The following is a 19863-nucleotide window of genomic DNA, read 5'->3' as shown; positions in this document are numbered from 1 at the left end:
AGCCACAAACTGCTGAACAGTGACACGATCATAAGACTTACATCTGGCATTGAGAGAGACTGATCCAGTCCAATCTCTACATTGTGCATAACTGCAGCACTGAATGACAGGATACCCACAAACACTGCTATCTGCAAAAAAGCAAATCCATGGACGTGAGAACTGTACAGAAACAACAAGCAATAGGAGTCATTTGCTAAGCTAATAGGAACCATGCAAAGAGGCTCTAGTTTGAATATGCTAGCCAGGCTTAGTACAACAGTGCTAGTAAAATGTACTTAAACTCCGAGGTCCCTTTGGAACTGTAAGGAAATTTATTCTTAGAAATCCGCAGTGAAAGATACAAATACCGTCTGTAAATAAGCACAGTAACCTTAAACTGAATCGCAGACTTGGCAACAACACTCTGGATTAATGCACTGTAGAAGCCAACACACGCTGATTTTTTTACATAGGCTAAAGTAATTTGATTGTCAGTAACACAACCCTTAAATCTGGGCTTTAGACAATCCATGATCAAGCCTCTATTCACTGAAATACTTCTGAAGTTACAAAAGCTTATTTCTATACTAATGCTGAAAATTAAATACTAGAAGCTTCATTTGTTTCACTGTACTGAAGATTTTTCTTCCCTGTTTAGGCCTTCAGGCTCACAGCTCTTTTGCTCAAGTTTAGATGACTGCTTACTTGAAATAGACTATACATACTACTATTGGTCTCATCCAATCCTTAAGCAGATATGGAGAAAACTGATTTTTGAAGAACAGAAATAACATGCTCTCAGAATGCTGGACTCCACCCGTTTCTTCACTGCTTTTGATGCAACACAGAATATCCAGTCTATTCCTCTGAAAAGGGATTAAATGCCAGAGTTAGTGCAGTTCTGCAGATGTATTCATCCCCACTACACTGCAGTTACAGCTGCACTTATACTCACCTCTTGACGCTTAATATCCAAGCCCAGGAGACTCACAAAGCAAGTGACTTGAAGAATAAAGTCTATGAGCACAGCCATTCCAGCAAACAGGGAGAACGTGTGAACCGCTGGCATCGTAGACAGTGTCCCTGGAGGAAGCGACCCAGTTTGTTAGGAGAGCTCCCTTCTCCTAGAAATGCACGAGTATTTTCTAGACAAACACCCAGTTTAAGTGGTAGCCTTACAGCAGGACAAAGGGCCTGTATTTTTGGAGCAAAAGAAAGAGCCCATACAAGCCTGGCTACAGCTGCTGTCTTTGACCTGTTTATCAGCACTGAGGCTGTGCAAAGGAGTGACTAGTTCTAAGATATTTCTCAATTCCAAAGTTAGGTGCAGACTGTAACACAGCAGTTAAGGAGTGCCGTCATGCAACATCTTGCTTCCATATTAAGCCATTCCAATGCAAGCTGATCCAACAGCAAACTACACTGCAGGTAAACAAAGCCATTATGAAAGAAGGCCAAATTATACTTGTAGGGTAACAACATAAGATTTACCTCTAAAACATATTGTAAAGTGAACCTCAAATGCACATCTGTCATAGGGGCATTTTTCCAAGCAGTGGAAGATCACTAAATGCAATGTAGGAGTTCATACACACTGATACTTGATCTATTCATAAGGTCAAATTTACTTGACAGTTATTGCAAGTCAGTAAAAACCTCTGCCTTTGCTGGAAAGTTTGACAGATTCAGAAGCGGATTTTTTTAACTGTGCCAAATTCTTCAAGTACTCCAATGCCTATCCTCAGCAGAAGTCAAGTTTAACTTGATTATAACAACAAACAACTAAGTTAATCTGCCTCTACAAATTCTTTACTTTTATATTTTAGTTTTGCATTTATTCTTGTAACATGCAGTTTTGATAAGGCCCTTATCTTCAAATATTAAAGGAGTCTTACCAAGGAAGAATGCCACAGTCTCCGAAAGGGATGAGAGAAACATACCAGGTGCCACATCTCCCAAAACTCTGCCAATCTGTTGATCCAGAGTTTCACCCTGAAGGCGTTCATCTCTCTGTTTAAGGCAAAACTGTATTATTAGGAATCATGCAATTGATAAAGCTATTTCATATGGCTTTAAAAAACCCACAACTTTAAAATATCCTAAACTCTCCTGTTGTTTTCACTGCATTAACAAGAGGTAGATAAACAGCTGAGACTCTCTAAAACAAGAGCAGCCTGAACATTACTTGTTGTCTTGCTTCAAATTTAAAATATAGTACTAAGTTTAGTACTTCAGATAAAACCACACACTTGACAGAGGCAGTGACAGTTTCAGTGGGTTATTGAAGCTGTCAAATTAAAAAGCTGATTACCCACTAAGACTTAGTGTCAGAAGTCCCTAGTCTTAAGCATGTAGTTTAGTTCATGACTACTGCTTACAATATGCTAAAATTACAAGTGATAAAAATACCAGTTGAGTTCTACAACTGTTTTGATATCAAGCAGCAGTAAGAAAAATGCAGAGACATAAATTGGGGTTTTTTTGTGAAGGTAGAATGTACACAGATTCTTGGCTCTCTTCCACTAGATATCTTGTGAGAGTCCAGAGCTGCTCAGATTGAGCTGAGCACCGGAGTGCAGGAGACTTCCTACTCCAAGCTTACAGACTTCAAAAATGACAGGCATTTTTAGAAGAGTCTGTATGAAAGAATAAATACCTGAAGTGTCTGAACCATAATGAAGATGTTGTCCACTCCAATAGCCAGCACCAAGAAAGGAATTACTTCTATCACAATCAGTGTCAGGGGGATTCCAAAGTAGCTGAAAATGCCTATAGAACATGCTACTGAGCTCAGTACAATCAGGATGCCTGCAATGCCCAGAGAGATCTTCGAATCCACCTAAAAAAGTTGTACTGAACATCAGCCAAACAAGCATCATCCCACAAAACAGATTATAGCAAAGGCAAAAGCCATATTCTTACATTTAGTCTACGTAGAGGAAAACTTTTCTGGGTTTTTTTGAAGATCCAAATATTAAAAAAAATAATCAACCTTGAAGCTACAAGTCCTAAAGCTGATATTAACTGAACATCTCAAGTGAAAGAACTTAGTTGAGACTATGAAGCACATATGAATTGTCTAATACAACAAGAACAATGCTCCTCCTAACTCCTGCCCAAGCAGGACTCAGTGCTCTAATACAAAACTGAACACCAGCATTCTGCAAAAACAGGTAAATCACTCAAAGCTATCGGAAAGCTCTAGCTTCAGTCTTTATAGCAATGAAAACTCTACACATACCAGCAGTCTTCTACAGCTCTGGATATGTCCCAAAGCTATGGAGATGTACACAAACATCACAAGATAGCTTATCAACACAACGCTAATATCACTGTTGCTTTCACGGTTGATCTCATCTTCAATACTCCGTTCAGCAGAAAATGATATAGTTAAGTTTGAATTATTATAGCTCTTCAGAAAGTTAATAAATCTAAAAAAACAAAACCAAGAGGTCAGTCACACTTTAGAGGATAAAACATCTTCCACTAGAAATACTTGAAAATCAGTTGATGGCAAATTTACATCATCTGTGTGGCACTGTGGTCAGTACCACTGTGGTACTTTGAGGGACCACTCTCATTTTTAAAAGAGAGGTGCTGGCTACACATACCTACTCTATTCTAAGCACTAGAAGCACACTACACTGAAATACTTCCCATGTTCTCTCCAGAGTCTGAGGACAAATAGGTATCTTGCATGAGTTATTTCAAACTCTAAGTACAATTTTCCTCAAAGACAGACCTAGGAATACACACATGAAAGATGACTACAGCTTGCTTGCAGTACAATTTATTAGCCCTTGTTTCAGTTTCCCAACTTGAGAGGTGTTTGTGACACAGGCAGATACTTGTCATACTTTTATTTTATCACAATTTTCTAGTACAGTAGTTTTTATCTGAACTGACAGCCAGAGCAACTGGCCTGTGCAAGCTAGCTCTTCAAGGAGGAAAGGGGATGAAAGCCTTAGATGCTCACCTGGATGGCATTTTAAAAATTGAAGGTGAAGAACTACAGCATCAAGCTCGACCTTTCCACTCATGGTAAATGGTCCAGTAAATTAAGAGTCTACCTGTGTAATTCTAGCCACAATAAAATAGATCAAATCCTTTCTGAAGTTACTTATTGGCAAGTACTACTGGGCTAGATGATCACTAAGAGGACTAGAACCTATGTCTCAAAGCAAATGAAGTGTGCCAGACAAAGTGAAGGTCTTATGACCAGCACAGTCTGTTTTTAACCAGTTTTTCTGCCTCTCAAAAGATCCCTGTAGTTATACTGAAAAAATGTCAGTACAGGTGTTTCTTGTTTATCTACATTTTAAGTCTTGTATTTATTTCAGAACACAGGGAGACTACTCACTCTTTTTCCCATGCCAAGGCTTTCATCAGCTTTTTTGAGTCATTGTAGTAGTTGTTCACAGGAAGAGTAATAACAAGAGCTGTAGCATTATTATAGTTATCATCTATAGAAGAAAAAAAGAGTCTGGCATTAAAAAATGGAACTTACATTCTATACATCTGTATAGCAGATACAGATAAGTTCAAAATTAGCATTGCCCAAAGCAATCCCATCCCTACAAATCCACTGAACCCCCCTGAGTTCTCAAACACACTACTGAAATAAGAACAGAAGCTGATAAGCATTGCAGATTGTATTCAAGAGTAATTATTCATTATTTAACATGCTCATGACACCCCAACATTAAATTGTTGCATGGTTAGACAAAGAGCTACTATACAACCACTGCTTATGACTTTCCATCAAATGAGAAATGTGGCTTCCTAAACACTGTACCTCTTGCATACTCAGATTTTACTCAAAGTAAATACAAATCCTCTACAATTTAATAAAGAAGTGCTTGCCTTTAAACACTATTTTAAATATATCAAACACAAATATACTACCAAGTTATGTTTAATTAGATAAATTGCTTGAACAAAATCCTGGCTTCAGAGTAATTATGAAAGAATTTCCTTTGTGAACATGTTAATCTATTCTTAACTGCTTTGTCAGACCAGTGACAGAACTTTATTCTAACTCAAAGCAAAATACACATATATCCCAGCACACCAACCTGAGTTACTTCAGGTCTTTATCTTTCACCAAGCCCAAAGTAGACTGAACATCTGTCCTGTTGACAAGTGTGTTCCAGTTACACATTGCTTGCATTTTACACTTCCACAGTAGTCTGCCTCCAATCCCAGCACTGGTCTACTGAAAACTTACTTTAAACACCCTTGCTTACTGAAAGTTTAGCAAAACTCCAGTTTCTCTGGAGTGCATTTAAACACCTGTTTAAATCAGAATGCACCTTTAGCACCAAGGACAGCACACAAGTATATCCTCTCAGACTTAAACTGCAATACTGAGGTTTGCCACTCACCATCATATCCTCCCAACACCAGCCACGGAAATACAGGTCCACCAAACGTTCCTAAGCAGGGATCGTGAAGCAAGCTCGTGTCATTCAGTGATGCTGGAGCCCTAAAGAGATCACCAGCAATAATTGTTAGCTTCTGCTTGACAGCTGAGGCACAGCACAAAACAGAAAAAAGCTGTTGTGCTACCACTGAAAATGAAGACAGAAACAAGACAAGACTGCTAGTGGTATGCTGCCCTCGTGCTACATTTGCTTTGAATCTTTGAACCATTTTAAAGGTATCTGCCTTATAGCCTTTAAGACAAGGAGTACCTTCTAACCAACTGAACTATAAACTAAAGTGAAAGCTTAGAAACTGATCTTCCGTTCAGAACTCTTCAGAGGCATTGAAAACATGTTTGTTTGTGGTAAACCAGTCAGCATCCATACCAAACCAAGTTTAACTGGCAACTTGATTAAAAACCATGTAATTGTACTGCTTACCGAACACAGTATAAGAAGTGAGTGTGGTAATCAGCATAGACAAAGAACTCATCCCCAACAGTGTGATCCAGAACAGAATGGCTGTTCTGAAAGTAGTTGAGTACGCTCAGGATAGTGCAGTTGTTGTTGTAGGGAGCAAGAGGAGCCAGGCAAATGTCCTTCAGCATTACAGTCTCATTGTCATAAGAAGCAGTTATGTTGACAATAGCATCCTGCAAATCCAGTACCTTTAGAAAAAACAAACCATAGCTTAATAGCAGCACAAGAAAGCACTTCCCTTGCAAGACAGAACTTAAGTGCAGCTATATTCCTGCAAGTTTCCAGAGACAGAGGCATGTGTCAATAGAAGCACGTTACAAAACATTATTTCTGTGTTCATACTAAGAACTGGGACTTAAGCTTGCACGTGTCTCACTAACAAAGGTTTTCAGCAAAAAGCTTTCATAGTAAGACTAGGACTTTTAATATGAACATCAAGTGACTGTTTTGATGGATACATAACATTGCAGATGGAAGCCAACTCCATGTGGTTATACCTGTTAAGTATGCTTAGGTCTTTGCTCTTGGAAAGTCCCAATTACCTGATGGAGAATATCTTTGGTAAGGGGAGGCCCAAAAGGTACATCATCTCCTGATGGGTAAGGTGAGTATGTCTCTGGGTGGCTCTTTGGTGCTTGAATAATAACTTGCTCAGTACGGAAGAAAGGCCCAAAGTGCATGTCAAAGTATTCCTTCTCCTTGTGGGCTTGGCTGCTTGGGGCTGACCAGAGATCTACAGGATTTGTAGTTGCTTTAATATATACAAAGCCTGAGCAGCACATTGCAATGAAGACCACAGAGAAAAGGATAACAGGACGTGGATTTCTGACACAGAAAGCCCCCCATGATGTGAATGTCATCCTCAGGCCATTCTCAAACCTTTCACCAAGCCTTTCACCACAGGTAATTTTTCCTGCAAGAGCAAGAAGTAAACAGTAAATGTTTGAGAAGTCAGTTAAGCAGCATTTTCTTGGAGCCCACTCAGAAAGATGAAATTTTATTCTAGCTCCGTTTGTAGGAAGCAGTAGAAGCTACGCCTCCCGTGACAGTCAGACCCTGGGACTAATCCCTGACTGAGGCCAAGGGGGCAGAAAACAGCTTGTACCTACACTGCCCCTTGTAATGTAAGATTGTCTTTGACAGCAGTAGGTGTAGCAAATAAAGAAAGAAGCAGTTAAAAGATATACACGCAATAAAACAAGCTACCTCAGCTGCTACACAAGTTAAACTACAGTTCTTTCATAGGATACTTTAAATGGATACATGGATGAGTTAAAACATGACCAAACTGAATTTAGAATCATGCTGCCCTCCCCACACCCCTGCAACAAAGCCCTCCAGAATTTCCTTGGAGCTTAGCTAGATCCATGAAGTGTGTACCCAGGGCTTTCAGCATCCAGTACAGCAGGGGTAAGTACTACTCTAAAAGAAGAGATGCTGGTCAAAAGGCTGAAGGCTATCTAGGAACAGGCTTTTAGCCTAACAAAGCTAGAACTCCAGAGCCCATCCCTACGAAAGGGATGCACTTAAGCTGAATTTCTAACAAACTTATTACTCTTATCCAAGCCATACCATTGTCGCCGTGGGAATTCACAGAAAAGGCTACATTGCTGTCAATTGGGGTGTACTCCGAGACAAAGTGCCGCCTCCTGCAAGGCGAAAAGCTGTGTTATCCTGCTTGTCCTGAAAGGCATCTGTACTGTTTGTACAACAATCTCCAGCTTTATGATCCTCTGGAACAACATACAGCCATGTCAGCTGTCTTAATAAACTCTTCCAGCTTACATCAAGCACAGCTTCTTTATGCACATTTAGAATATCACTAGCATTATCAACAGAGAGAATATCTTCAAAGTGATCATTACTTGAAATTCACAGGAGATTTTTACTTTAGAAATATGAACCAGGCATCTCAAACACGCCTATCATTTCATAGTGCCCAGTAAGGTAAGGCTGCTGAACATGTTTCAAACTGTCATACCCACTATCCTTTTCCCTACAGACTTAATTCTTATTATAGAACAATTTTAGTTTCCTGGTCATAACTCATCAATCATAGAATCACAGAGTGGTTTGGGTTGGAAATAAACCTTAAAGATCATCTAGTTCCAACTCCTCTGCCATGAGCAGGGCCACCTTTCAATGATCAGTTTACTCAGAGCCCCATTGAGCCTGGCCTTGAACATGTCCAAGAACAGGGAGTCCACAACCTCTCTGGGCAACCTCTTCCACTGCCTCACCACACTTATAGCACAGAATTTGTTTTTAACATCTAATCCGCACCTACTCTCCTTCAGTTCAAGACCATTGCCCCTTGTCCTGTCACTACATACCCTTGTAAAAAATCCTGCTCCATCTGTCTTGTAGGCCCCCTTTGGGTACTGGAAGGTGCCGTGTAAGTAATCCCTAGAGCCTTTTCTTCTCCAGGCTGAACAGCCCCAACTCTCTCAGCCTGTCTTCACAGGAGAGGTGCTCCAGCCACGTGATCAAGGGCGATATGCTATAATTACTGGAAGCTCAGCTTTCATTTAGGTTTTTTTTTCAAAATAGGAGACTAGGAAAAAGTATTCATGACTTCATTTGCAATAGGGCAGTAATAGTTTTGTTATGAATGTGTGTTTTCCCAGACTTCTGCATACTTGCTTATGAAAGTTGAAGAACAGTGTATGTGATTCTGTAGCTAGGAAAGCGAAGACAGTTCTGCATCAACTAAACCAACTTCTGCAATCACTTTCTACCAGGTGGTTTTCACTGCTAGAACACTCCCTGTCAGCATATGTGGCATCTGCTACAGAACATGACTTTGGCTGGCTGAATTAGTAAGGACATAAGAATCTGACCAGGGCAAAGAAGTTCTCAGGGATAAACAAGTGACTTGAAGAGCTCAGCATTTTGAATGCTTTACCTGTAACACCAGACTCCAAAAACCAGTGCAAAAAATATGAGAAGAAAGCCCATGTAGGAGATCCACATGATGACATACACAGCATCCAAGCCAAACAATAGCCAAGGAGGAGGCAGTGGAGGGGGTTGAGGTTTCGGACCACAAACAATTGAACAGTCCTGACAGCTGCATGGTCCTGTTGAATCATCCATGGACTCATTACAGCCTTTGGTAGCGTTATTCATAGGATTCATTCCAAGGACAGGAACATCTGTGACAAATCACAAGTTGCAGAGCCAGTTTACTACCAGGAAAAACTCAGACCTTCACAGTTAAGTGAGTTAACCCTTTATATGAAAGCCCCCAGCCCCTATAAAGCGTAGCATTTCTTGGTCTTACAGATGAAGACTCCACTGCCTTTTCCACAGCAGGTCCCAACTGTTTACAGTTGGCTAATATATAAACAACTCGTCATGTCTATAACACTTCAGTCTGTAAAAGTAATAAGCACATACTCCTATCATCCCAGCAATGATTTGTCACCCCCCTTATCTGTTCACATTGTGAAATGTGCAACAATAATTTCCTTATAAAGAAATCCTCAAGGATGAGGGTACTGCCCGTTTCCCAAGGAATACAAGTAGCCAGTTTCCTAAGCTCAATCCATCATTAATGAGTTCTAGAGATTTATACAGTAAGAAGCCACATAGAAAAAAAAGCATGGTTTCCAAGCAGAAATCAAAAAACCAGATAAGTTAATCTCACATTGCTTTGAAAGCCTCTGACTGCAGACTTTCATTTGCTGGGCAGCTGTTTAAAAATCAGTGTTCTATCCACACAGCCTTTGACAGGAGCTTCAAAGGCAAGGACTATTCTAAGTTTCTTACCTGAAAAGATTGGAATTATGCTGAAAGGAGTTTGTCCATTGTCTTTACTGAACATGTACTCAATCCAGTTGGTTGCACTGCAGTCCTTGACATCCTTCCCACACAGCAACCCCAGTGCTTTAACATTGCTTGATGGAGCCTCCACATCTCTGCAGGCATTGTACATTGCTAGGAAGAGTCATTAAACCAATGTTATAATTTGAGTAAGCATTCCAAGTATTTCCAACATTACAGACTCCCCAAGTTCCAGGAACATACTTACAGCTTTCAAACAGAAACATCTTAGGATAGTGAACTAATGCTTTCAGTTGTATTTACAGTATTCAAGGTTGCAATGCTTTGTTACAGCTACCTTGCTCTGAGAAAGCCACTCAAATCTGCATTATGCTAGGACCTACTTTTCTGCTTGACAGGAAACATTACCTAATATTGTTTTCAGGGAAAGCTATGAAAAGCATTTAAGTACTTTCAACTTGTGGGCCATATTTGACTTTCAATTGTCTCAATTTTATTAAAGGTTACGGCAAAAAGCATAAAAAGACTGAAAGCTTGCTACAAAATCAAAATACAACCCAAATATTCTGTTCTCTAAAAACATCTGATTTTGACAATGGACTAGAACAATCCATTTCAAGACTGTCTCCTGGAGAACCACTGTAGTACACCATGTACAAACTTTATTATCATACTTGCCAGACTGTTTTAGTATCAGGTAGGCTTTGGACATTCAATACTTGGCAACAACTTTATTTTTGTGAAGTTAAAGTCATCAGGGTTATCAGCTATTAGCCATTTGTATAGATGTTCAGCACCAGCTGAACCTTTAAAAACACTGTTAATTTAACAGTGTCAGTGTAATGTCCCTTGTCCAGGCAGAAGTTAAGTATTCCATAAGTTTTAAGGGGGACCTGTTGTTACCTATGTGAAGACTCAAACTTCAAAAAGGCAGTCAAAGAGATGTTTCTACCTCCCAATTCTTTCTGAAAAAGCACTGGTCTTGTTACCAAAAGCCAAAGTAAATTAACACACTGTTTACTCACCATTTGCAAATCGATCTCCAATAAAGTACTCCAGCTCTGTAATGCTACTTCTGTTCTCTTTTAAAATAGGATCATAGTAAGGTATGGTGCTTGTAACATTCAAAAAGTCAGACTGACTTGGACTACAAGTCAGTTCACAGAAGAGGTTTATCAAGTTGTAAAAACACGATGGACATCTGGGTAGGAAAGTCAATGAACAGCAATCAGATTAAGAGGTAAAGGTGCTATGTAGGTCAAGTCAGATGTGCCTTGCAAACAAACATTCTGCTCAGTGACAGGACAAAATATTTAAGTTCTGTAAGCTTTTAGTAAGCACTACAACAATTGTTGTTGATGCTACAGACAAACAACTCTAAGCACCATAATTCACTAATTAAATTGTCTGCCTCAAAGAGGAGATTAAAATAATTTTACTAGAATCTGAAGAAAAACTTAGCTGATGCTAGCAGGAAGACTTCTTAACATCTTAGTTAGAACAAGACCAAATGGTACTTTATGTTACCCTCCTCTCAAGGTTTCATTAGATAAAGTAGTTTGAGACAAACTAAGGGAATGTTTATTCTACAGCTAAGTCAATCCAGAGTGCAAGTAGATGTTTCATGACAATACAGCCTGCTGCTCTAGATGAGCAAGTCATTCCAATAGTTTGCTCCAATAATCCTTTAAATGAAACCAACACTTTTTCTACAGTCTACTTGAAGACAAGTGGTTTGTTACTCTGTTACAAAGCTAGGTGTTTTGCCATTCATTAGCATACCTGGAGAGAAACTGCAGAGGCAGCTGCAAGCTATTTTTCAAAGTCTGAAGCTGATGAACATCACAGCAAGTGCTAACATTGCCAAAGAATAAACCTGGACAGAGTTCCTTAAAAAACCAAAAAAATGAACAACATTAAGATCAAGAGGAAAAGAAGAATAAGCATGTTTAAGACTTCAGAATCCATTACAATAATGGGCTGTGCTTCAGCATATTTCACAACACAGTAGCTGTTGCTGTGGGAGATGCATAGGAGAAAAACAGTCCAGCAAACAAGATTTTTGTTTAAAGACTGGAGAGAATAATTACTTTTTTCACTTCCTTTATTCAATGCAGCACTTCCTTTCGAAAAGCTCCTTCAGATATCTTTAGTCACCAGGGTCTATATAGAGTGAGAACGGTATTTGAGAGCCTATTGGTAAGAGGACAACAACACATATTTATCCAAGTTGAAAGTATTCCTGCAGCTTATCCTCCTCCTGGATAGTATCAGATTTCAAAGTCTCAGAAGGCAAGCCACTAATCACAAAATCACCAATTACCTGGAAGAGCTACTTCATGTTCAGTTTACAGAGACAAATGTATTTAACACAAGTATAACTGATAGTAGCATCCAAGAAATGTACATTAAGTCTTCAGAAACAATACACAACAGTAGTTACCTCAACTAAATATTTAATGAAGTCATTCCTGTCACCAGCCAAACCACTGTTTAACTCTGTAGTTATTTCACTCTTTAAAACTTTGAACTATCAGATACCAGAAGGCAAGCCTGGCAATATTATCCTGTGTCGTGCATGAAATACATAAACTCTATTCTGACTGTGATTTTGTTCACTCTGGTAGCTGAAGCCCAAGTTAGAAAATACAGTCTCACACTAGGCACAGCTACTTTTGTCCAAATTTGCTCCATTTGAACAAGAGTCAGTTAGCACCTTCCTTTATCAGGAATGATCATCTGAAGGAAAATAGTTTAGCCCTGTCCTTTAGAGATCAGAAGGGCATAACTGTGGAACATACATTTTGGGAGAGCCTTAAAAAAAGCAATCTGATTAAAGAGTAGTCAAACCAGCGAGGAAAATTTGCAGGAAAGTGAACAAGTCCTATATTTAAGGTTTTGTCTGTGATAGCCTCTAATCACATTTTGGAGGCTTCAGGTATCTCTGAAAAGGAACTGAGGTAAATCACCTTCACCCAGTTGGACCTGAGAAATCAGAGATAATCTGTCTACTTTCTCATCAGGTTAGGATGAGAAGTCATAGCACAGGTCCAACAGAACTCAAAGAATTCTAAAGTGTTGGAGATTTTTTTAGCAGCAGACCTCCAAGAGAAGCTCACCTGCATTAAGTCATAGCCATCTTCTGGTAGTGCTTTTGGTGGTCCATCATAAGCACAGTTGTACCTCTTGTCTCCAGAAGCAACTCCACATTCTCCATACCAGACACACTTTTGTGGAAGTACCTAATCAACAAGATAAATGATTAACTGCAAGGAATAGTTGCCAAATACCTCAGCTATTGTAGAATTTATGTGCTACTACTCCAAAAGCCTCTTACAGTCCAGATTAGATAATTTCCGGCTAATTAAGTTATCAGTGTGTACTACATAAAACACCCATTAAGAAAAGCAGGTGTTTTTGACATGGTGCACATCAGCACTGATCTTCAGCTCAGCTCCCCACCCTCCCCTGACCATTACAGAAACAAGAAGTGCACTGCCTATAGTTAAGATCAAGCATAAGAGTTACTTAAGAAAAACCTAAATCAGTACCTGAAAAGCATCTTCAAGTACAAGGTGGTTTAGAAAAGAATTTGTTCATGCAAGACAACAAAATAATTTGGGGGTTAAACTGTCACATTAGAGCACATGACTCAGTGCACATGGAGAGAAACTCATTGTTTATGTGCAATTTCACTTCCTCCTGCCACCTTTTGATCCTTCCTGAAAACTCAATACAGTGACAGATTGAGGAAACAGCATAGAGAGGATTCTGAAATAGAACTTCATGGATCTGCACTTGCCATACATCTATTGTCACAGTCTCAAAGGATGCCTGCCATCACCACTTTCAAACCTAAGCATGGAACATTTAAATGGGATTACAGCGCTATGAAAAAAAGCTTAAAGATGTTTTAATTTAAGGGACTATTGATAATTCAGAAATTTGTTCTTTATTATGTACATAAAAGAAATTGAAAAAGGGCAGTGGCACCTTGAAACCCTTTTATCTTTGTTCAGTGATACTGACACTGAGATATCCAAGATACTAGCCAAAATATTTATTCTGAAAATTAAAACATTTAATGCAATAACAAGTTATTTACAGCAAAAGCTTTAAGACCACTCCAAGGTTTTCCTACCACCTGGGCTGCAAGCAGAAAGCAGACTGCACAAACATTTACTACACTTCTGCCAGCTCTGATCAGGGGTTTGCTTACTACAGTTTGAGAGATAACTGACCTATTTTGATCTCCTTAACAACCTTGACCCAGCATTTTTAGAGATACCATATGTGTATGCTGCAAGGACAGACTGCTGTGCTTTGTGCTTGACCATGAATAGTATTGTTTACTGACCAGAGAGGCCCCTGAAAGGCTGTATTCACAACACCCAAGAGCTACCCAGAATCACAGTGCTTCCATAACATCCATTTTTGTGCTGAACAACACTGACAGTTCTTCAAAAAGTACGTCAGTAGTTAGTTGTTTATCAGGGACAATAACCATCAACAATTTACTCAACCCAGAACTTGTTTCCTCTTTAACCTAACCAGGGCAACATAGGCTGACTCAAAGTTATTCATTGCAAGCCAGGTCTAAAAGTCAGTTTAAGTACCACTTATCTAGATCACCATTTCATTTGTCTGTTTTAGCAGTTCTTCTATCCAAAGTATTGCAAGTTGGAAAACACTCCTTAAGATTGCACTTTTAAACACTGAATGCTTAACACCAGCATAAGACAAAAAGTCAAACTTCCGTAGCTTGTAGACAATTTCTCAAAACTACATTGTAAACCTGTGCATGCATCAAGTTAATCTAAGAAGTTTACACTATGATGCAAATGTAGAAGTCATCATCTTCAGCTCTGCTTCCTCACAGCCGTATGCCCCAGTTTTAATAGCAAACAATCTGCTAGCAGTGAAAATGGTTTTACTGTTTGTACCAGCATCAGATGCAAATTGTCTCTTCACAAGGAAGCACAGATTCACTACTATTCTTGCAAAAGGGCAAAGAATTTGGAGCTGCTTCACACTGCCCATGAGAAAAGGATTAGTTATTTCTTCAGTATCAGGCTGGCTTCCACATTTAGTCTAGAACAGTTTGTAATCATCCTTTCTATAAAACACTTTCTGTCCTTCATTAAGTTTTGTTATCTAACACTTCTTATTTTTTAAAACACACAAATTCATCAACCTACTCTTTAGAGAAAGACTTCGCTTCTTCCAGAGTCGAAAGTATGGGAAAACTGGTAATGCAGTTAAACTTATCAGGGCACCTCTTGCATAGAAAAACTTGAGTAAATTTCAGCTACCACATCAACTGGACTGATAGTTCAGTTGTTTTAAAAACATTATCTGTATTTCAAGGCAGCAATTCCTTGGTTATAGCTACATGGATACAAAACAAAATACAATCTGTATTATGTCTATAAATTTACCTACAAGGCTTTCTGTCACCATTTTCAGCACAGAATATAAAACAACTTACTTGCACATGACACTTGGTGATGTACCAAAATGTATTCAGCTAAACAAAAGAAAAATAAAGCAAGACAAGCTTTGGCCTAGTATTAGTTTACATTTGAATTTGGATAAAGAATTTCAAATCATATTTCTGAAGTTCCACAAGAGTAAAACATACAATGGAAAAAACAACATTTGCCACTCAAACTTTCAGCCTGTTTAAGAAAAGCTGAACAGATCAGCTGCTTTAAACTACTAGAAGAGCACTTAGGCCAAGAACTGCAAGTCTGAATATTCTGTTTCAGTATTAACGCCAAGAACGCAGTTTCAGAAACATCTTAAGATTTTACATTTATGTCATGACCTAGCAGGATTTCACTAATAAAAGTGTGAGTTTGTTCCCTGAACCAGTAAGCTTTGGGGATGCTTGATTTACAGTGGTTGAACCAAGTCAATAAGCCTAAAAACCACCAAATCATTAGACATCAACAGCCTAAAGTCAACACAACAGCTCTTGAGGACTAGCAAGTTAATAGCCTGCTTACCATTGAGTCAGCCACAAAATAACAGGAGAGGGCTCATCTCCCATGGTTGAGGCAGTATTCAGGGACACAAGTAACTACTCCACTACCACAGATAAGATATAGCTGATAGTTCTTCCCCTTGAAAACCCTCTAGTAAAAGCTAGATTAAGTTACAGACTAAGACAGGCACTTTACTCTTTCCATTCTTTCAGAAGAACGCTCCTATGAGGGTAGGGTGGGATAGGGATGAGTAAGTGTGGTTGTAAATAAGCCATAGTTAAGAAAGCTGCTGCTTGCAGAGTCAGACTTTTAGGTCACATAGTTGCTCACCTGGGTATTAAGTTTCTTAAGTGGGTAAAAGCCTAGCCCCAAAAGTAACAGAGAAATGCTATGTTGAACCCAGCTGCCTTCTAAACAAGGCAAAGTACTTATAATACTCCGTAAGTAACACAAGACTCAGTTCATGGTTTTGGATTCTTTCTGAGTGTTTTCCTTTTAAGATCACATGACTAAGTACTTCATATATTAAAATGGGACTTTCCTAAGTATTTCATAAAGCAACAGCAACATAACCTTAGATTAAGGCTGTTCCTTCCTGCCTCTAGCACATCTTCGAAACCATCTGTCAGCACACTAACCCTCACCCTCAGTACATTCTCAGAGTTCAGAAAACTGTATTCCTATTTCTGGCAGACTTATTCTTAGACTCTAGAAGAGAAATTTCACCTCAGGCCCTTATAAAGAACTTGCACATGAACAAGTATGGACATTCCACAAAAGTTCTGTTAGAGCTTTCTGGTTCCCAGGCATTATCATTCACTTGTAACAGAACTAGTGTTCCAACAGATCATAAACACCTTTACTTCAGCCCAAGTTTCTTCAACTACAGGTTGAAACAAACCGATAATTTTCGACACTTCCAGCAACTTTCGCCGCCACTACCACCAATGAATACATAGCTGTTAAACAGACAAAGAACAATGATGATGCTGTACACAGAAACAGCAACTGTTTGTGGTCTTGCAAATGCCAGATGACAAGTGAACACTGTTTGGCTCTTCAAACTAAGATTACTAATGTATGGAAAAGGCAAGAGCATCAGATACAGCTGTTTTCCCTTCCTTCATCTAGGATGATGCATCTGGGATCTTGCAGGGCAAAAAGGTCAATCCAGGAAAGAGCACACCCTTCCCCCACACTCCCTTTAATATCTGCTATTGTCGACTAGGTTGAGAGTTCTAAGGAAACACTCCACCATCCTTAATAAATGGGAAGACTGGTTTATGGAAACGGGTGACCAGTCAAGTTCACAGATGTGCCCCAGAAGTTGCATATTACCTCACAACCCTTCTTGCGGGCACAAGGAGGTCCATGGACTAAAGGAAACTTTACAGGTTTAGTTCTTACTCTTTCCCTCTTTCAGTAACTTGTTCAGAGGCAGCCAATTCAGAGCCATGCTTTATCTGCCAAGCTCCTCCTGTTCCTTTCCTCACAGGCAGGAGACTGTTCCCTTTCAGATGGAAAAATCATTACTACTCCTGGTCAGGCAAAGCAAGCCACAGTTCTGGAGTTATCCAAGTACATTTCAGATGTCACAGTAAAGTCAAAGGCAAGTAGGAAGAGGAAGTTGCAATAATAGTAATAAAACAGTATCTGTGGAAACAAGCTGATGTTAGCTGACAAGGATGCATGCATGATCAGAAAGTGCAGGGTCCCTAACTAGCACCTGTCTGCAACTTAGTCCATCTGCACCAAAACAGCTCTGATGTCCTGCAGGTTAATAATAATAATGCACAACACCTGGATTGTTTTGGCTACTACCCAGCTAAGTACTATTCAGTTCTACCAGTCCTTCCCTTCAGTCATCTCTCCCCTTCTAAGGCAGCTTCCTCACTTTCCATCCAGAAAGGCTGAACAAGTCATTCCTGATTTTCCAGGAAGTAATTTAGGTGAAGTGGTTACTGTCTTGTTCTGGAGCTACACTGCCATCCCTAACAACGAAACTGCTCCACGCAGGCATTTCAGAACTTTGTGTCCAAGGTCAGGTAACACCACACTGCAGGCCAGTGGGCAAGAGCAGCACTTGTCGTTAACATTTTCCCATGGGATTTCAGAAAATCAAATATATCCTGCAGCTTGGGATCCCAGCTGCTGATAGGAAACCCGTATCCAACCTTGATTAGCCAGTGGTTTAACAGCTTGTGATTTAGTATAATTATATAAAGATCAATTGCAATAGTGGCCATTAAGCACACAAATACCATCTAGTGCATTAGGACAGCCATAAGAAAACAAAATAGTAATGGATAGCTGGCACATATCTTGTACCATGCATTGTTCAGAGTGAAAGATACAGGCTGAACACTTCAAGTTCACTGTGAACACATATATAATGGAAGGATTGCAAACAGAAGTGTCACTCCAGTCCACCAACTGCTTTGAAACAGAAAAAACATGACATACGGCACTTCAGATTACAAACATCACAACTGAAAGCACAAAAACATTACACCACCAGTACACTTGAGGGAGAGAACAGGTTCACCTTCACAATGCTTCTCTTCTGCAAGCATCTAACACTATATAGGCTCAGCCTAACTGAAGGACTAGCTCGTCTTTGAAAGATATCAAGGTCCTCTTTGTGAAGTGTCAGGCTGTAAATAAGAGTAATGGCAAAATTCCCCAACAGAACCAGATTCTGCCTTCTTACAGTACACAACTGAGATCTGCATGGTTAAAGTAATTCTGTAAAGTTTACTTCGAGGGACCACAAAGCCTCTAAAAGGATTCCCCCTAAATATTTGGGGAACTTATTTCAAGTTCCTCTCGGTCAGTATCCTCCTGATAAGATTTCTTTACCAGCCTAGGACACACCTGATTGCTCCAAGATAGTATCTCCCTCCAAAAAACATTACATAAAGGTGCATTGGTTAGGTGTGAAGTACCATTACTTACTCACCTGAAGACTATGAGTCACTACTAACAACCACCTTCTCCAGTGGTAATAGAAGAATGAACTCCTAGTTTCATGTTCAAGCTCTTTAAAAGTGTTTTGAAGAGGATATTAGAACAGAAGAACCTCAGCACACACACAAGATAACAAACTCCTATATTTAAAAAGGGCTAATCATAAGACTCGACCTAGAAAGTATGTTTTCAGTGTAGGTAGAGAGGGGAAGAAAGCCAACCACTAAGGCTTACAAGACACTCCTTGTTTCTCCAGAGGAATGTGGAGTATCCCGCTCCTATCTTGCACTACAGCATAACAAAACATGACAGAGGAGTGAATGTTTTACCGTATTTTTCCCTAAAGCAGCAAGAAGTCCAGCATACTCTAGTCCTCAATTTTAAGGAAGCACGTAGTGTTACTACTACACACGAATAAACAGCAGCTCTCACTCCGCACAGACCATTACTTGCAAGGAGCTGTCACCTACGGCAACTTACACCCCAAGCAAAGCGAACCAGACACCGAGGACATCTGCAAGCCTCAGCCGAGCATGTGACTGCGTGGCCACTCACATGCACGGGGCATTGCATAACCAGGGCACGCCACGGGAACGCGGCATCCCGGGGGCGACCGCAGGGGACGGGGACTGGCCAGAGGCTGAAGTTCGGGGGTGCTCCCCGACGGGCCCGCTGTGCCACTGGCTGTCAGCCCCGTCCCGACGGGGACCAGGGGCACGGGAGAAGGGGGGCCGAGTCCCATCGGGGGCGAGGAGGGAACACCCCGGTACCTCGCTTCAGCTTCACGCCGCCCCGAGCCCAGGGGCCTAACCCGGGACACCGCCGCCCTTATCCAGCCCCGCCACCTGGGACATCCCGGCTGCGGGATGCGGGGGGGATACCGCGGGTCCCCCCGCCCCAGGCAATACCCGCGGGACCCCGCTGCCCACCCCCCGCTCCCTCTCCTCCCCAGAGTGCCAGGAGGCCCGGCATTCCCCACCCCACGGCGACCTGCCGGGAGGGACCTACCCGCACGGGCAACAGAAGCAGGAGGAGGAAGAGGAAGCCAAGGCCGCCTCGCCCGGGGCTGCCTTGAGGAGTCCCCATGGCGGCGCGGACTGGAGCGCGGAAGACCGGCAGACGCTGCGGGCAGCAGCACCGAGCGGCGGCGAATAGAAGCAGGAGGAGGCGGCAAGGCAGCCGCGCCAGCGCAGTCCGGAATAGCCGCTCCCGCCTGCCGAGGCGGAGGCGCCGGCCCC

General features: G+C 40.8%; 1 protein-coding gene across 1 annotated transcript in view; it reads right to left on the bottom strand.

Annotated features, from left to right (window-relative positions):
• Positions 1-19863, bottom strand: part of NPC1 (NPC intracellular cholesterol transporter 1) — a 27628-nt gene extending 7765 nt beyond the window's left edge. The window contains exons 1-17 of the mRNA XM_042029809.1: positions 19634-19863; positions 12791-12913; positions 11454-11560; positions 10697-10872; positions 9657-9824; positions 8791-9040; positions 7458-7534; positions 6428-6798; positions 5847-6073; positions 5367-5467; positions 4343-4445; positions 3224-3413; positions 2639-2821; positions 1878-1992; positions 938-1065; positions 708-848; positions 42-131 (exon numbers count right to left, since the gene is read on the bottom strand). Coding sequence (XP_041885743.1) covers positions 42-131; positions 708-848; positions 938-1065; positions 1878-1992; positions 2639-2821; positions 3224-3413; positions 4343-4445; positions 5367-5467; positions 5847-6073; positions 6428-6798; positions 7458-7534; positions 8791-9040; positions 9657-9824; positions 10697-10872; positions 11454-11560; positions 12791-12913; positions 19634-19711 — 2628 coding nt within the window. The 5' untranslated portion in view covers positions 19712-19863. The remainder of the gene's footprint in view (positions 1-41; positions 132-707; positions 849-937; positions 1066-1877; positions 1993-2638; positions 2822-3223; positions 3414-4342; positions 4446-5366; positions 5468-5846; positions 6074-6427; positions 6799-7457; positions 7535-8790; positions 9041-9656; positions 9825-10696; positions 10873-11453; positions 11561-12790; positions 12914-19633) is intronic.

Source organism: Corvus kubaryi, unplaced genomic scaffold (assembly GCF_017639235.1).
Source record: "Corvus kubaryi isolate FWS band 111438036 unplaced genomic scaffold, C.kubaryi_AGA036_p1.0 132, whole genome shotgun sequence".
Lineage (NCBI taxonomy): Eukaryota > Metazoa > Chordata > Aves > Passeriformes > Corvidae > Corvus > Corvus kubaryi.
This window is presented reverse-complemented; position numbering and strand designations above follow the sequence as displayed.